This window comes from Vicia villosa, linkage group LG1, assembly GCF_029867415.1.
Source record: "Vicia villosa cultivar HV-30 ecotype Madison, WI linkage group LG1, Vvil1.0, whole genome shotgun sequence".
In the NCBI taxonomy this organism is placed as follows: domain Eukaryota; kingdom Viridiplantae; phylum Streptophyta; class Magnoliopsida; order Fabales; family Fabaceae; genus Vicia; species Vicia villosa.
In genome coordinates this window covers 141,003,598-141,023,805 of record NC_081180.1, presented here as the reverse complement: position 1 = coordinate 141,023,805, position 20,208 = coordinate 141,003,598, and the positions used below count along the sequence as shown (strand labels likewise).

Here is a 20,208-nt window from a genome sequence, read left to right as displayed (position 1 = left end):
AAATAGGTAAAATGTGTCCTTTATCACCATAATAATGACATGTTATTTTAGATGAAATATTATTTCTATATCTATTATAGAAGAAAAGATATTATACTCTTTCCACAATAAGCCATGTGGCTGCCTTAAAACTCTCCTCATTGATTTTCCAAATTTTCTTTTCTCCTCATTGATTATATAAAAGAAATTATACTCTTTTCACATTAAGCCACGTGGCTGCATTAATACTCTCCTCATTGATTTTCCAAATTTTCTTTTCTCCTAATTGATTTTCCAAATTTTCTTTTCCATTCCACCTTTTCTACATGTTCTTCGACAGTTACCAACATCAAGGCTGCCATTTTCGCATAATCCTTTCTATTCCATATTCCATATGCCAAAACAGTTCCAATATCCATTACTCTAAAACGGTTCCATCTTTTATTCCACATTTCATCTTCCAAAACTGTTCCAACATCCATTACTCTGAAACATTTCATTTTTCAAGCGTCAGTTATTTATACCCTTGAATACTTTAAGTTCCTTTTTATCATCATGTCGTCTAAAAAATGGACGTTTTCTTCTTCCTACTCCCACCGCTTCTACATGACTAGCATAGTTTTTGTATATTTTGTAATTTTATATATGCATTTAGCATTAGACCATACTTACATTTTGAAAGAATTTAATTAGTTTTTGGTCTAAATAAATATGCAGTAACTGGCTGAAGCAATATTGTTGGCAGATCTTAATCAACATACCATCAGTTGTAACACCCCAAATCTACCCTGCAATTAATAGGAAAATCAGAGTGCAAAATCTTCAAACAAACATAATGATTCGAGGCGTCACATATCCAACTTAAATAAAATATCATGCAACTCACATATAAAGATACATAACACTTATAGCGGAGGAAATCATAATCCAATAGACATTTAAATCCAAACAACTTCTTAACATCGCAGCGGAATTCAAATAACAACATAAATGCAAAACATAGCAACTATCCCAACATAGCAACAACTAACCAACATGTCTGAATCAAAGAGAACAACAACAAAATCCAACAAGACAAAATGACATAATCAAAACATAACGATTTAAAACAACAAGTATCGCAACCGTCCCTGAGTGCTACGTATCAGAGCATATACACACCGACTCGAGCTATAAGGTAAATGGCTACTCCACGTTGTTACCTGCACGTTGCCAACCAAGGGTAACATTCAAACAGAAGGGGTGAGATATCAAACAGTATAAAGGAAAGTATGATAATATTCAAAGCAAGGAAAAGATCATACATCGCTCACCACTTCTCATCACATAACATCTTATAACAACTTTTATCAATAAATAACTTCCAAAACGACAACAATATTATCAAAACAGTTGCGACAATATATTCAAACTCAAAATTATAATATCATCAGGTCATAACAAACATCAATTTATCACATCTCGACAAAAAACAAATCATCACGTATCAACAACATCAAACATAAGTTAAATGCAATTCAAATGTGACTCGACTTATGCAAATGCATGTGGTACCATTTGGAGTAAAACTCCCACCGTCTCAAAATTTCCATTGGGCACACCGTCGCTATTTGCCATTAAGGCCACCATCGCTTTTTCCATTAAGGCCACTGTCGCTTATGGATTTGACTCAATGAATGCAACATCCACACAAACACACATTCACAACACATCACAACATCGGCTAAACATCATTACTTTTATAGTAATTCATCACTTTGCAATCACGTCGCTATGTTGTAACATCATACAACAATATATCACTTCACATTCACGTCGCTATGTTGTAACATCATACAACAATATATCACTTCACCACAACAATCATAACATCAAACGATACAATTCAAGAAAAATATTCGAAAAGGTTTCCAAAGGTTTTCCAATCATATTCATTAGAAAGACCTCAATTATAGCTTCACAGAGGTTCAAACGGCACTTGAAAAGGAGTTACGGATCAAAAGTTATGATCTTTTGAACTTTTCACAAACAGAGCATTTTCGCCCGACGGAAGCATCCACTCGCCCGGCGCTCGTTGGCAGAAACTTGGCCACCTCTCGCCCGCTACGCTTGACCGGAGGAGACCCGTGGGCGCTGGTTTGCCCGGCGAAGCAACTCGCTCACCTGGCGGAAACCACAAAACAAGCACTCGCCCGGCGAAGCAAAACGCTCGCCCGACGCTCTACACCAGAATTGGAAAAATCTGTGCGTTTTCAGCACTTCCAACACCAACTCAAATTCGATTTTAACCATCCAAAACTCATCCAAACAGCAATTTAACACACATAAAAGGTTCCTAGACATGTTTTTAACCATGGGTTCATATACAAACATCATCAACATCATTAATAGCACAATTTCATGGAATTCTATCATAAACACTAACAATTTCAATTCACACATTCATGGACAACAACATACAATCTAATCCACCCTAAACATCATCCTACATCCCTTTATCATGAAAGAATCCCACCCTTACCTTAGGCTTTGGATTGAAGACAACTCTAGCTTCAATCTTGGATTCTCCTCTTCTTTTCACTCTTCTCTTCTTTCCCCAATTTCACAAAAATGACTCCCAACTCTCTAATTCTCTAAAACCCTTAAAATAACATAAAACCAAATAAACACATAATTATCACATAATCCAAATAATTGTCAATTGATTCACACCACACACAATAGCATAAATAATTAAAGTAAAAACCGGCGTTACATCAGTCACACAACTATTCTATATCTTTTGGGTTTTCTAATTAAATTTTACATCATCATTATTATGTGTATTCTTTCTGCAGATTAATTTTGTTTCAAATTTTGATAAGGGTTTTATGATTAAATTTGACATCAATATTATATGTATTCTTTTTTGTTCCGAATTTTGATAATGGTTTTCTGATTAAATTTGACATCAATATTATGTGTATTCTTTCTTCATTACCGTTAATTTAACTTTGATAAGTCTCACATTTAATGTGATTTTGGATCTCCTTTAATGAGTTTATCATCCAATTCATCTCATTTACATCTTTTTCTCAAATAATAAAATATGTATATTTTTGTTTAAATACTTTTTTAAAGAATTTAAAGAGAAAAAGGGTAGAACAGAAATAAATCAAATTGAATTCACTATATAACAAAATCCAAATCCAAAAGATGAAAAGTGAAAGTAAGAAAAATAAACAAAGGAAAAAAAGATATTGCTTATGTGTTATTATTCAAGTAATTTAAATTATAAAGAAGAGAGACATAAAATACAATTTTCTGTTTTAATTGTTGAGAATGACATTTATAAAATTATTATTATTACTAGATTAAAGTCTAAAATCGATAAATATTTATAAAATTGATTTTTCAAAACATTTAAAATAAATAAAGTAAATATATATTACAATAACTTAACTATACGGGAAAAAATTACAATATCTTACATATACGACAAAATATAATAACGATTAAAATAAGAGAAAAATAAAAGGTGATGTTTATAATGATCAAAATAAGAGAAAAATAGAAGGCGATGTTTATTATTGATCTAAATATGAAAAAATGTTACTTATTGAAGTCTATGCAATTGAAATAATGATTTAATAAATATGTGCTACTAATCTAAATAGGAGAAGAATATTAAAATGTCATGGTGAAGAAATTAGATATAAAGAAATTAGATAGAGTAAAGAGATATGATGAAATTTTAGACGGGCCTATAAAGGGTGGACACAAGATGATTTTATGAGTGGATGCAAATAAGGTTGTAATAAAGGGTTGACACAAGATGATTTTATGAGTGGATGCAGATAAGATTGTAAATAACTAATTATGATTTTTAATTTTTATGCGTCCTATTTAAAAGTTATCAGATTTATTTTTATACTCAAAAATAATTTATTTTTAATATTTCAATTAATATAAATTTGGATAGTTTATATCTTTTATGAAAATCAATATATCAATTAGGTTAATCTTTGTCATTCAATTATTTATTATCAAATATCGTAATATCCATCTTATTTATTGAGGGTAGTAAATCATTTTAAGTGTTAATAATTTTTGTAAGATGACAAACATAGCCAACATTTTGATTTTAGTAAATATTTTTATGTTATAATCACTATAAATAATAATTGATTTGCATCTAAGATACTATTTAATTTATATATATATCTATATATATATATATATATATATATATATATATATATATATATATATATATATATATATATATATATATATTATAATTAATGCAAATAATTTAAAATATACTGTCATAATATATATTAATTGGAATTTAATTTATGTTTCTACCATATTAGTTAATATTTTTTTCATATTTGTATCTATTTCTTTCATATTTCTAATAGCATAAATAGTATGATTCAGTTTTTTAATATTTCACATTCCACATTTTAGAAATAAAAAATAATAAAGTTCAATCATAAATTTTATTTAAAAATATTATTAATCGAAGAAATTGGAAATACTAACGTTATAGGTTTTTTTAATCATTAAGTTTATTTAATTTTCTTTAAATTTTCTTAAATCATTAAATTTCTTTCAATTCAAAAAGGTTTAGTTATTTCTATATAATACCATTCAATTCATACAAAATTTACCTTATTAAAAGTTTACAATATATAAATCTTTCCATTCAAAAAGGTTTAGTTATTTTTATATAATACCATTCAATTAATACAAAATTTACCTTATTAAAAGTTTACAATATAAAAAAACTTTACTAAAAGTTTAGTAATCAAATAAAATAAAGTATAATTGAATATTAAATATGAAAACCGTATAAAAACAATTATATATTTATAAACAGGAACATGATAGTTTATTACTATACAAAAAATAGTGTATAGATTTTTTAATCTATAAATTGATAGGAGAATCACACATTTTATTGACGTCAAATTTTTTAAATGTATATAAGCATAAGATAATCAATTTATATAATTAAATAAATAATAATACAAAATTTGTTGGTTACAAAATAAATATATAATTTAAATGAATCAAATGAATTTCAATATAAATATTAATAGAAACAAACATAAGTAATGTATGAATAAATAGTATAAAAACTGTATGATATTTTTTTATTAATCATACAATTTGTTTGTCATTTATAAAATTTAAAATTTTAACTGGACAAGTCCCTCAGTGATCAATATATATATATATATATATATATATATATATATATATATATATATATATATATATATATATATATATATATATATAATATAAAATAATTGAAATATTAAAATTAAAACTTTATATGGTACGAGTTATTAACATATTTAAATACGAAACAATATAGTACGGATATACATGAAGGATAGAAAAACACTTAGAAAGGGGGGGGGGGGGTTGAATAAGTGTAGCTTTAAAACTTGTAAGATAAAAACAATTTGCACGATGATTTTTATCCTGGTTCGTTGTTAACTAAACTACTCCAGTCCACCCCCTTGGAGTGATTTACCTCACCTGAGGATTTAATCCACTAATGACACTTGATTACAATGGTTTTCCACTTAGCCAACTGCTAAGTCTTCTAGAGTATCCTGATCACAACCTGATCACTCTAGGAACAAACTGCTTAGACAACCTCTAAGACTTTTCTAGAGTATTCTGATCTACCTGATCACTCTAGTTCTTACAACTTAATGTAAACAAATTCTTAGAGTATTACAATGCTTTTGAAAAGCTATAATCACAACTGTGATATTTCTCTTAAAGTTTAAGCTTAAGTCTCACTAAAATATTACAACAGCAATGTAGTGAGCTTGATGATGAAGTTTGAGAGCTTTTGAATTTGACAGCATTTCAGTTTAATGCGCAAGTGTTGTATTGAGCTTCTCATCAGAACTTCATATATATAGGCACTTGAGAAGATGACCGTTGGGAGCATTTAATGCTTTGCGTATTCCGTACAGCATTGCATTTAATGTTTCACTCTTTTGTCAACTACCTCGAGCCTTGTTTCCGCTGTGTCTACTGACGTTGCCTTTAATAGCTTCTATCGTTCCTTTTGTCAGTCAGCGTAGCCTGCCAGTCTAGTACTTGCTTCTGATCTGATGTTTGTGTAAACAACGTTTGAATGTCATCAGAGTCAAACAGCTTGGTGCAGAGCATCTTCTTGTCTTCTGACCTTGAAGTGCTTCTGAGCGTGATACCATTAGAACTTCAGTGCTTCTGCTTCTGATCTCAAGTTCTTCTGATGCTTCCATAGACCCATGTTCTGATTCTGCTTGACCATCTTCTGATGTCTTGCCAGACCATGTTCTGATGTTGCATGTTGAACCTTCTGAGTCAGTTGCCTCTTGCGCTGATTTTGTGCATACTCTTTGTATAATTTCTGAAATGGAAATTGCATAGTATTAGAGTACCACATTATCTCATACAAAATTCATATCCTTGTTATCATCAAAACTAAGAATATTGATCAGAACAAATCTTGTTCTAACAATACACACATGTACTTATATGGTACGGGCATATGGAACTATTATTAACACATTTAATTAAATATTGAATAATAATAACGAGAATAAGTTTACTATTGATATAAATATTTTTATAAATAATTCCAAAAAAATTTATTTATATATAGGAATAATTATACTGTTGATTCAAATATTTTTTATATATGAAATAGTATATTTGATTTGTAAATTAATTTTTTATATATAAAACACACAAGTATCAAGTGCTTGCATGAGTAATAATATTCAAATCCGTGCAAACGCACGGGTTATTATATTTCTTTGTGAAATCAAAGAAAATAAAATTAAAAATAATATAATAATCCAAACACGATAAAAATGTGATGTTTTGTTTTTAATTATTTATGTATCTAATATTTTTATTTATAAATTATTTATAATTCAAGATACAAAACTTTTCAAAATAATATATGAAAATTGAAATATATATTATTGATGTAAAACAATTTTGGTAATATATGGAAAATCTAATATTCAAAATTATTTAAGATAATTAAAATATTTAATGTTAACGGGAAAATGAATCAAAATATTTAATATTAACGGGAATATTAAATTACTGATCAAAATATTAAATATTAACGGAAACAAGAAGTTATTGATCTGAATATTGAATAATAACGGAAATATGAATCTACTAATTTAAATCTTGAATATTAACGGGAACATGACGTTATTGATCAAACTATTGAATATTAATGGGAACATAAAGTTACTAATCAAAATATTCAATATTAGCGGGAATATGAAGTTACTGATCAAATATTCAATATTAACGAAATCATAAAGTTACTAATCAAAATATTGAATATTAACGCGAACATAAAATTATTGATAAAAAATATTATATATTATCGAGAACATGAAATTACTAATTAAAATATTGAATATTAACGGGAACATGAAGTTATTGATCAAATTATTGAATATGAACGTAAACATAAAGTTATAGATTAAAATATTGAATAATAATAGAACAACTTTACTATCTGTTTAAATATTTTCGACAATTATTTCAAAAAGAAAAAATTTATAATATATATATATATATATATATATATATATATATATATATTATTAATTCAAATATTTTTATATATTAAGAGAATTGTAGGCACCATTAATTATCTCTTTAAAAAAAACTCATTTTCTTTTTATTATATTTTAGAAACAAATACGCGTACTATAACGGTACCCGTGCGTACGCACGGGTATCCCACTAGTTTTACAGTGAAGCGAGGGTTTTTCTTAAAAACATTTCTTCATTTAATAAAATAGAAACAATAGTAGATAGAGAAGTAGCTTGTGTGCCAATTGTCCTTTAAGATTTTAATTTTCAACTTTTAAAATAAAAAGTGTCACATTCTATCTTTATTATCTTTTTTGGCTAAAATATCTTAAATAGTAAACTACTCATTAAAGAGAGAAGCATATTCATGTTGCAAGGAATTTAAGGAATTATTAAGATCACAAACCTCTTTTTCAAGTTTTGAAATAAGTTATCTTTAGAGAGAAATGTTCTTAAATGCACATAAATTATGTGAATGCATTTCTATAAAAGCTTTTAATATTTGTTTGTAAGATAGTTTAAATTCATAAGCAAAATCATATATTTTAGAGTCTTTACTTTTCTAGTGCGCCATGAAGCATATATTTGCACAATCATCATATGAGTTAGAACTAAAAGATAAAGAGGAGTTTTCATCGTCTTCTTCCCACGAAATATAAGCCCTACGGCCTATAGCATATGGTTTCCCTTTGTGTTGTAGGTATTTATACTTCTTTTTGTTGCACTTGTTGAAACTCAGACATGTTATACGGTTATGACCCACCTTTCCACATTTGTAGCAAATAACATTTTCTTTCTTTTTCTTATCTTCCTTCTTATGTGGACGTATTTTCTTAAATATAAACAAATTTTGTTCGAATTGTTGGAGCTTGTGCTTCTTAATAAATTGATTGTAGCGCATGACAAATAACTAAGGATGTCAACGGGGCAGAGAATGCTCGGAAGATGTTTCCCCGCTCCACCCTCCAATTTATTCCCCATTCCCACAGAGATCCACGAAGATCGAATCTTAAGAATTTTTTTATATTTTTTGATCAAAATTATGACACTAGTATTTCGTCATTACCATATATTTGAAGAGTAATTGTCATAAACATAATGAACAAAGAGAGTGGTTGTTATGGTGATGATGAAGAGAACGGTGAAGATGATGAATGAAGGAGACAAATATAATCGAGAAAAGAAAATGAAGAGACGGTGTGTATATTTTATGTATTGGGTGCACTTTCTAGAGTTAGGTACTTGGGTAGTGAAACAATACATTATACAATAACACATAAAAATAAAATGTTACACTAATGACTCTTCATTTTCTAATGAATTAATATTTTTTATGTAAACTTTTATAATTATATATTATATAATATAAAAAATATTAAAGTTAAATAATATGGTCGGAGTCGGGGAATCCACGGAGCAGGGGGTACTTTCCCAATCCCCGCTCCAAAGTGTCATCGGGGGAACTTTTTCCTCTATCCCTGCCCCCGCGGGAAAAATAATCTCCAACTTCGGTGCTCGAAACAGATAATCTCCACATAGATCTCCATTAACAAATACAAATTGGCATCCCTACGAATAACTCTATCTCTTTTTATTTAGAAAAGTCTTCATCATAACTATCACTTTCATCCTCTACATTCTCTTTATTTTTGGCAGTTATTTCACTTGTTACAAGCTATTTTAGTTAAATTTCATGTTCTGTCAGCTTTCCAAACTATTTTGTAATATCCAAATTATTGAGACCATTTGTATCTTTAATGGTTGCAAACATTGACTATCATTCACTGCACATAGCACAATATTTGTTAGTAAGCTTCTTTTCTAAATTGTCTAACTTGTTGATAATTGAGAAAACGAGTTTAAACGGCTTCCATAATTTCACCAGATTCCATACGAAAAAGTTCATACTCCTTGGTGAACATATTGACTTTTGAATCCTTAGCGTCTTTAGTACCTCATAGAGGACTTAAAGAGTGTTCCATATTTATTGTGCACTCTTATGATGTGTGATTGAGTAATATACTCTAGCACTTGATGACAAGATACATATATTTCTTGTTCTTAGACATATTATGCCTTTTTGGTTTCAGCATTTGACCAATATTTTTGCAGTTTAACATAACCATTGACTTTGTTTTTAGGAATGAAAGGCCAATCATTGATTGCTACCCAAAGTATTTTGTCCATAGATATCAAGTGTACGTACAACATTGTCCTTCCAATAATCATATTTTTTGCCTTTGAAAACTGGGACTCTATTATATGCACCATTTGGATCGTTGTTACTCATATTATAAAATTTTTAGTCACTTAGACTTGATAAAAAAAGCAGCTCTGAGACCAATTATTGGCGAGATTACGTGAATGCAATGGTTCATAGTGGGAGAATGTAGCTCTCAAAAATAATTTGAGGTATTTGAAAATACATTCCATTTTAAAAAATTATTAGAGTTAAAAAAACATTTTGCATGGAGGAATCCAAGTCTGTAGAGAATTGATTATGCTTATCGAACTGCATATACACAAACATCTTAATCGTTATATAAATACAAAATTTGGATCAAATAAAAGCAAAAATAATCAAAATGGTATATTGAATTATGATCGACTCGCATGAGAAGTGTAAGTATACATAATTACTACAATTAGTATTCTAAGATCACTGTTTTCAGTCTTAACTAACACCAAGAGAATTTATAGTACTGATATAACAAAACCTGCGCTTAAACGATAATTCGCTACTAAGGAAATAAACCTAAAACACACGATTCTATGAAAGTAATAAAAACAACCTTAACATGCAATTCTAAGAAAATAAAACAGAGAGGGGAGAGAGAGAGAGAGTTTTAGTGAGGTATATATATATATATATATATATATATATATATTAGTTCGACTATCTTATTCTCAAAGTCTAATCCACTATCAAATGGTTTCATATTGAAATGTTTGGTTTTCCACTATAGTTTGTGACAAATTGTAGATGTTGAATACAATCACTATCTGAATAATGCTGAAAATATAAAAACTCTTATCCGAATGCATGTTGAATTGTACACATTATCTAAAATTGAATCCTTCCAAAATATTTACTCAAAATCTTCGTGAATCTTCTAGCACCAAGAATGTTACAGCAAAGTCTCCTTTTTGCTGCAATCTTTCTTCGATCCTATCGGTGTCTTGAGTCTTGACATATCCAAAGAGTGAGAAGAACTATCACTTTTCTATAGATTTCCAAACAACACTACTGATTATTCACCATGTTTCGATGTTTTATCCTTAATTTTATATTGAATTTGGTAACATTTTAGTGTTTTTAAATAATAAACTAAGTATGTTTTGCAAGTTCTTCAAAAAATGAGATTTACAAGAATTCAAGTATATTTTCTTAACCATGTGATGTTTTGGGAAATATCTAATGTGTTTTATTGGTCGGAGGAAGATAAAGAGTTGGACGAAAAAGAAACCTGACGAACTTTAAGATGGATTCATAAACTCTATTGTTCAGCACATTTTACATCATGATGTATGTGTGGTATTTTAATTATATCTTGAGTTTCATAACTTTGATTAATATGCGACTAGCAGAAAATGAAAGATAACATATAGATCTACAACACTTATGAAGATGCCAAATGATTCTAGAGAAGTAGACAACTTCCAAACACATTTTTGCACCGTCAATAACCCCTTAGACGCCCACAGAAGCATTTTGCAACACCCAAAACACCCAAATCTGTATTTAAAAGAAGGGAACCTAATTTTTCTTGAGAATTATTGGTTTTAGATGGAGAAAGAAAGCATCTTGGAGTAGAACATACACGTAAGGAGTGGCAGGGAGCATATTTCAATGGATTTCTATGTTAAAGCTTCCTCATCGTGAATTTGTGTGTAACAATTACAATTCTTTCAATTTATTTTGTTATGTTTATGATTAGTTAATTTCCTTTAAGCTTGGGATGGATCGATGTTCTTGATGAAACTTGTAATTCTAAATTGATCATTGTAATGACTAAGTATTTTATTTTGTTATTATTTATTTATATTTGTTCTTAACGCTCTTTATTTTCTGATCAAATGTGAATTGTTCTACGATTACCTATTAGAAAGGAATTTCAACAAGTAATAGTTGATAAAAATATTTTTGACTAGTTATCACTTAGTTCAAGGGATATCAACAGAAAATTGAATCGTTCATAATAACAAAATGTTTGAATTTTTCTATGATTGGCTCATAGTCATAGAACTCAATTTAATATTAAAAAGTTTATTGGCTAAGAAATTCGGAATAGATAACCTTGAGAACTAGTAATCATTAGGAATAAACGTATTTGTTACAAGTTCAATTTAGGATAACCAAAGGAGTCAAGATCAAACTCTCATCGCTGACATGCATGTATCATATCATTTTCCACTTTATAAATTTGTCTCAATTTTATCTTTTGCAAACAAACCAATTTCAAACTCTTAAATACATTTTTGTCCCATTGAGTTCAAACCAAGCCCAATAATATAACATAGTTCTCGCGATTGATATTCTGAGATTTTCTGATATAACTACATTTGTAGATTAGTACACTTACTTATTTATCGATCAACTGCCAAAGTAATTATGGAGAGAAGAACCTTCTCCTTTTCTATTGGACTTGTTAAAACCAGCCACAACAACACACAATTTGCAAACCTCTGAAACTCAAGAAATCTTCAAAGAAATATTAAGCAAAATAACAAAATCTCCTTAAAAATTAGACACCTCAAAAGATGAGATTTAGATCTACACAAAAATAGATAAAAAAGACGATAGAAAAGATGAAAGAATTTGTTTGAAAGACACTCTAAACATATTCAAAATCCTTTTGAAAATGAGAGAACAAGTGTGTTTGGAAATTTCAAATAAATAGTAGAAGTGTATTTTTTTCAAAATTGTGAAACATTTTGAGTGAAAAAGCTTTATATGTATTGGAGATATAGCACAAAACTAAGTGAAAATGATGTTTGATTCCGATTGATAAGCAAGGAGTGTGATTCAGGTCAAAAGATTAAGTAATTTGAATCAAGCTAGGAGCATGTGAGAGACGCATTGTGTAATTCGAGTCACACTTTCTATGATTCGAGTCACATGATTCAAGCCATGAAAACATGTTATTCGAATCAAGATTACATAAGCAAATCCCATAGAAATGTAATCATGTCTATTTGAATTAGGCAAAAACTTGTGACTTTGTGGTGTAGTCAATCTTGTACACCTGCAAAAACAATAATGTTGTCTTCAATATTGACGCCACCATCGTCAGACAAAACCGGTGATGGGTGTATGTGCCATCTCACCTATAAAATATTGAACCTACAAGTGTGAGTCCATCCACTATGCTCCCCCTTAAGTAGAAACTTTTTCATCCTCATACACTTATACCTCCGTTGCGGGCACATCAACGAGACACGCCGCCGTCTGACAACCACATTGTTAGGAAAACTTTCGATACAAGAAGTCGGTCCCTTAATTGAACCATCAACTTTGATACCACTGTTGGGTCATTGCGGGGAGCATCCCCATTGGGTCAAGAGAAACACAGAACTGAAAGAGACACCACATATTCATCCAAAACCTTAAGGTGATAAGTGTATGAGTCATCTCACTTATAAAGTGCTGAACCTCCACTTTTCCAAGCAATGTGGGACTAACAACTCACACTTATACATAACACTATCTACAACCCAAATGAATATTAACTAACCAGTAATATCCACCATCGATATTGTCTACGACCTCCGCCGCCACCCTATGCTGTTGACCAATTTTTACCAACGTAACTTAAATGTCTACGGCCAGTCCAACTTCATTTTTTTAAGGCAAATTTGATTAGTTTATGATACTATAATTGAATGTATATTTTTTTTCATCTAATAGATTTGATTAGTTCATTTAAGGTGACGCAATAGATTTAGAAAATAAACGAACCGATTGAATCAAATCTATAATTTTTTCTTTTATACAGCCGATGGATATGTTTTTTGATGTGTTGAATATGGATAGATATTGTTATAAGACAGATTTTATCGATGTGAATATATCGATAAAAATGTCACCATTTTTGTGATTAGAAATTAAATTCTTGAAGTAATCACAATTTAAAGTTATTATCTAATCCTATGATCCAGTCATCTCAACCTCTTCTACATAATTTTTGGATTCTAAAAACCCTGTGGGGGCATAAAGTTGTCCCTAGACTCGTTCACAAAAAGTGCTGGGAATAAAAGCAGAAATAGAGTGATGCTAATGGGTGAACTATATATAGATACATTGTCTCAAAATCTATTTTATTCTCATTCTTAGTGAAAAATGAAAAGATTTTTGCCAAGTTGGGTAATTATGATAAACAACTTTGCTGCACTTTACATTATATGGTTTTAAATTGCGGTTGCGATTGTGGAGATGGTTGTGAGTGATATGATGGAGGATGTTGCGATGTGTATGGCGAGCGTTGCAGTGTAAATTTTAATTGGAAAATGTTTGAAATATACCATTAAAAAGCATTTGATGTTAGGATTTTTCATTACATAAAAAGCAAATTGAATTTTTAAATTCAGAAATTGAGTTTTAATAAAAATATTTACAAAAATATTAACAAAATTGTCTGATGTGATTTCTAATGATAATCAGACGCATAAACAATATTTCACCCGCAATTGCGAGTTGTGGTTTGCGGAGTGAAATTTAAAACCATAATCTAAGCGAGCGATACACATGGTCAAGAATCAAATTTTTATACTACACTATTTCAATAGCAACATTTAAAACAAATCTTGGTCAATGTACCTTTCAAGATTGCGATTGAGAATCACTATTTTCTCATAGATTCGACATATTTTAGCACACACACTAATTAGTTATCTATATAAGCATCTTGGTAATCACACATAATTCACCGTACAAAATCAAACAAGTGAACTTCAAATTTTAAAAAACAAAACTACACCATTATGGAGGATCACCAAAAGGGAAAGCAAGGGAAGGAGGACAAGGGCAAGGACGAGGTTCGGTTCCGCGGTGTTCGAAGGAGGCCGTGGGGGAAGTACGCGGCGGAGATAAGGGATCCATCCAAACAAGGGACGAGAATATGGCTAGGGACATTTGACACAGCTGAAGAAGCAGCAAGAGCTTATGATAAAGCAGCTTTTAACTTGAGGGGTCATCTTGCAATTTTGAACTTTCCTAGTGAGTACTATTCCAAAATAAGAGGGTCACCACCATATCCACCTCACTTAGCACCACCATCCTACACCTCATCTCATCATGCTAGTGGAAGCTCTTCTAGGCCTATATTTGAGTTTGAGTGTTTGGATGATAAAATATTGGAAGAACTTCTTGGGTCAGAGGAGATGAAGAAGAAAAAGAAGGGAGAATGATTAGGATTGAGTCCTTTCTATATTTATTTCTTTTTATAGCTTTATGTTTTCTCCTTAAATACCAATAAGTGTATCATCTTTATTATGCTCTAAGTACACAAGCATGTATACATATATACTACCCCTATCTTAACTATAGTACCTCTTGAGATTTTTTTTTTAAGACTCATTTCACAATGTAAGCTTCATTAACTATTGTTTTTTTTTTCCAATATAGTCATAATTATCTTATATCTTTTGAATTTAATTACAGTTTTGATGAAATCAATTTTCTATTTATTTTTAAATAAGGCTAATGCTAATGAGTGCTCCCGAGGCACTGGTTAAGAGATTAAAAAGGTAAGTTAAATTTTGTTTAATTAAGGCTCTGTTTGGTAAAACTAGCTGGTAGTTGGTGACTGGTAGTTGGTAGCTGGTAGTTGGTGACTAATAGCTGGTAGCTGGTGACTGATAGCTGATAAGTTAATTTGAGTGTTTAGTAAATTAGTTGTTACATTAGCTGATAAATACAAATTGACACAAAAGGATATTCTTATTAAAAAAATTGTGATTTATTTATCTTATCATATTATAGTGTTATATTATTAAATTAATTTATATTTGATAAAGGTAAATATATTAATACAAACTTACAAAACAATTTTAACAAAACAATTTTAATATATGTGAAAAATTAAAGAAGCATCAAAATATTTTAAATTTGTTTATAAATTATTATATAAATAAATTTTAACGAAATACATGAAATTTGAATTCAGTTAAATTAAATAAAATTTAATGATAAAAATAAGAATATTATTTAATATTATACCATAAAAATATAACAAAAATTTTAATTTTCTTCGTCTTGGTTAATCTCATTGATTCTTCGATTACGTTTCACTAACTTGAGAATTATCAACACTATTTCAAAATTTATTATATACTTTAAATGTTATTAAAAACATTAAAGATTTAAAAAAAAACATTAAACATTGAATCATAATACATATCAAAGCTAAAAGCTAAAAACAGTTACCAAACAAAGCTTTTTTATTTATATGAGCTGAAAAGCTAAAAACTTTTTTTATAACCATACCAAACAGACTCTAAGTAAAAAGATATGTCTTTACCTAAAATATATGTATTCAATACATTGAAAACATAAATAATTAACTTTTTTAAAGAATATTGTGTGTATTTAATACAATGAATTTATAATATTTTCTTTATTTGATTTTTATTGTTCCACTCAAATTTAATTTGCCCTATTGGTTTTTCATAATGCTATTGAAGTAATGGTTTTATGTGATTGAAATACATTATCTTCTTTAGTATTATTTTATTTAATTGATAGTTAATATTTTACCATTAATAGCATGTAGTTGATAGTTAGTTTTGTTGTTGATATTATTTTGTGGTTGTAAATCTTAACCTCCTTACTAGACCAACAAGGATATTGTTGCACAAATAGTATCTTAATATTGTCGGTGATATTGTTGCTGGTGATATTGTTATTGGTGTTGCATATGCACACGAGCTGCCACACTATGGTTCTTCACCGCAAATATATATCAATGGTGGACGCGTTGCAGCTTATATGAAGGCATGTATCAATATTTCTTTTCTACCTTTGTTTTATTTTTGTATGCAATACACATTTCTTATTATTTTTCTTAACATTTATTATTTTGCTTTACTTTGATTGAAGATGAACTTGAGAAATTTTAGACTCATTTCAGTTAGTATATTATGAAACGAATCGAGGCTGATGGACTTGAGGAGCTGTACAAGAAGATGACATTTCACAATTTGCGCCTTACTTGCAAAATGTTCGACAAAAATTCACAACCAAAATTTTTCTTTTTTTTTAGATTTATTTAGAGGAGGTTTAAAACCCCGCCAATCTCAACAGTTTTTAGATTTTTCCCAAGCTATCCTTCACGTGGCGTGCCACGTCAGTCTCCGTTCGTGAAAACTAACGGTTCACTAACGGAAGATATCAAATTTAGACACAAAAATTTAGGAGGATCATTGTTTGAAGGAAAAATTTTAAAGGACTAAAATCGAAATTCGCTATATTTATAAGGATGTCAAACATATTTAACCTTAAATAAATACAATTTTGGTCCTCTTTTATACTTTTATATTTGAAATTAATAATTTGTTTTTAAATGTCGTGTTATTTGTAACGTGTAATAAATCCCGATATAAAAATATTTTATAAAACTTTATAGACTAAAATATAAGTTACAATAGATAATGCCTCGATTTTTAGTGCAAGAAAGTGAAAGGTTGATCAAAACTATAATTAAACATATTTTCCACAATCTTTTATAAATATTATAAAAAAATATCAATTTTTATTTTGAGTCCTTTTAAAAAAAATTAACTTTATTTTCTCAAACTTTTCCCAAGAATTTTAATTTTAATCATTTTACAAAATTTTGCATCTCATATTTCAATAGTCTTTTTTTTCTTTCAAATAATACAGTATTAATTTATCTATTTAATTGATTCAACCAAGAATATATTTTAGTTTAATAATTTTTAAATTGAAGTTATACATAAATAAATTAAAACAACAAAAAATTATATAGTTAAGATATTAACTTAGTTATATTTCAAGATTTAATTAATGACATGTCATAAAAAAAATCATATCAAACATGAAATCTTACTTCCTATTGAGTATGCTAACAAAATAAATTGAAAAAATATCTTTATCCTAAAACTAACTCAATATTGATGTGCATTTTTTAATTTGAATATTTTATTTTAGTAACTTTTAAAATAAATGGAATAATACTTCATACAACACCTTTAGATTCAAAATATCTCACTTTTTTAAAGAAAAAAATTCATGGTACATATATATTAGGGAATGTAGTTTTTTGGTTGTTGAAAAAGACATTTGGTGTGATTCACCTCCATTGTATGTTTTAGAAGTGTTTTGAGAGATAGGTTGAACATGTCCAACTTTCATTTTACTAGATTTTTGATAGGTTAAATTTTATATAGCTCTTCATCTTTTTATATTTTGGCTTAAATGTATTTTATATAATTTTTTTTATTTGAGTCCTTATATTTTTTGCTTGCGGTTTAGTCCCTAAAGCCAAAATCGGCAAAAAAGTCTGCATGTTTTCTGCGGATTTTCCTACGAATTTTCCTGCGAATTTTGATTTTAGGGACTAAAACAAACGCGAAAGTGAAATATAGGGACTCAGACGAAAAAAAACTTACAGGGATGAAAATCAAAAACTCGCTAACTTACAGGGACCAAAAGTGCATTTAAACCTTACGTTTTTCATATTTTATTTAATATATTGTCTTTATTAAAAAACACGAAACTTAAATTTGTTTTAAAAAAATACCGAAATTGACAACCAAAAATTAAGAGAGACCAAAGTTGAAAGACTTTTTAGAAGAATTAATTTTTTTTTCAAATAACCATGTTTTTTAATTAAAACACCCTAATAACTATCTTTCCCCACAATTAATCGTTTTAAACATAAAAAATATCATAGCAACGAGTAGGTGTCATAGCAATTGGTGCATGCACTAAAAAAAATACATAGGCGCCTATCACGCTAGCGCATGCACCAATAGACATGGCGCATACGTAATAAGCTAAAGAGGAGGCGACAATGAGTATGGCGTCAGTGTATTAATTTTTATATTAATATGTCATTCATTCTCCACCATTTATCATATTCCTTCTCATTTCTTTCTTAAGTTTTGCTACAAATTTTATAACATGATTATTAAAAGAGTTGTCCATGTTTTTTATTAGATTCTCAAGTCTCCGATGAAGATCTGACTTTGGAACACCTAGACTTTCGAGCATTTTGAGAGGAGCTTGATCCGTTGGTTAGACGGAGAGATTAAAGACGATGAAAAAATTAGAAGACTTTTGATATGCTTGTTTCGTTGCTCAACATTGCGAATGAGAATAATGAAGTACAACGTGCATGGGAGTCAGTTAAAATTGACAGTGATGTCCGTGTTCGGATGTATAGACCAAATGATATTGTTTTGATGGGTGTAATATCTTAGATATTTTACAGTGTTAAGTCATTTTATTTGTTCTTCGTGTTGTTGTTTTAGGCGTATTTGTGTTCGTTTTGTGGTAACCGAAAGTTGTATTTAATATGAAATTTTATGGTTACAAAAAATAAATTACATATAAGAGTGCATACAATAATTATGTTGAGGATTTTGTTCCAAGATTAAGACAACATTGACGTATGTGCCCGAGGTGACAACATATACCATATAATCTTTCGAATTTGTCAGCCGAATCCATTTCGATCCGAATACGCGTGTTGTTAGGGTGATCCTTTTTCTTCCTTTGTATATTTTCATTGTGCCAAACTATGTTCCCTTAATATGTAGGCCAATACTCCTCCTTTGTTACAACCGGGAAGTAATTATTGTACACATTGAATATGTTTATGACTTTGTAAATGAAAAATTGTTGTACACCATTATGATCAAGCAGGTCACTAAAATATGTGTACAAAATTCTCCCGCAAATAATTCTCTTTTAATTAAATAATTTTAATTAATGGTGTAGTCGCCAGTGTATGTGGCGGTGGCGCCGTTGTCATATTTCTAGTACACGCGCCAGTACCAATGACACCTCCTATATGCTTAGATTTTTTTTAAACATTGTTATTTTGGTTAATTGTGGGGAAAGATGATTATTGTGGTATTTTAATTGAAAAACATGATTAATAAAAAAATTCAAAAAAAAAGTGATCGTTTAGGGTGATCAAATATATATATATATATATATATATATATATATATATATATATATATATATATATATATATATATATATATATATATATATATATATATATATATATATATATATATATATATATATTCTAATTTTTAAATTTACAAAAACATTTTATATTCTAATTTAAATAAAATTTAGGTTTCTTAGCAGGCCGGTTTTAAGTGTTTACCAGGTCAAACATAAATTCGTTTTTCAATCTAAACTATTGGTTAGTTCAATTTTCATAACTATATTTAAAATATGTTAGGAGCAAGATGCATGTTTAATGGTAGTACACTGACAGTGTAAACTAACTTTACACATACAACCAATCAAAATTCTTTACACTTGTCATGTCATATTAGTTTTTTAAAATTAAAATTGTGTTTTAATTAGATACATGGTTGTGATTGGTTGACAGTGTAAAAATA

General features: G+C 28.9%; 1 protein-coding gene across 1 annotated transcript; it reads left to right on the top strand.

Moving 5' to 3' along the window:
• Positions 1-14,519: 14,519 nt before the first annotated feature.
• Positions 14,520-15,178, top strand: LOC131618268 (ethylene-responsive transcription factor ERF098-like). The gene has a single exon (XM_058889533.1). The coding sequence runs from the start codon at positions 14,584-14,586 to the stop codon at positions 15,007-15,009; it is 426 nt and encodes a 141-aa protein (XP_058745516.1). The 5' UTR covers positions 14,520-14,583; the 3' UTR covers positions 15,010-15,178.
• Positions 15,179-20,208: the final 5,030 nt, after the last annotated feature.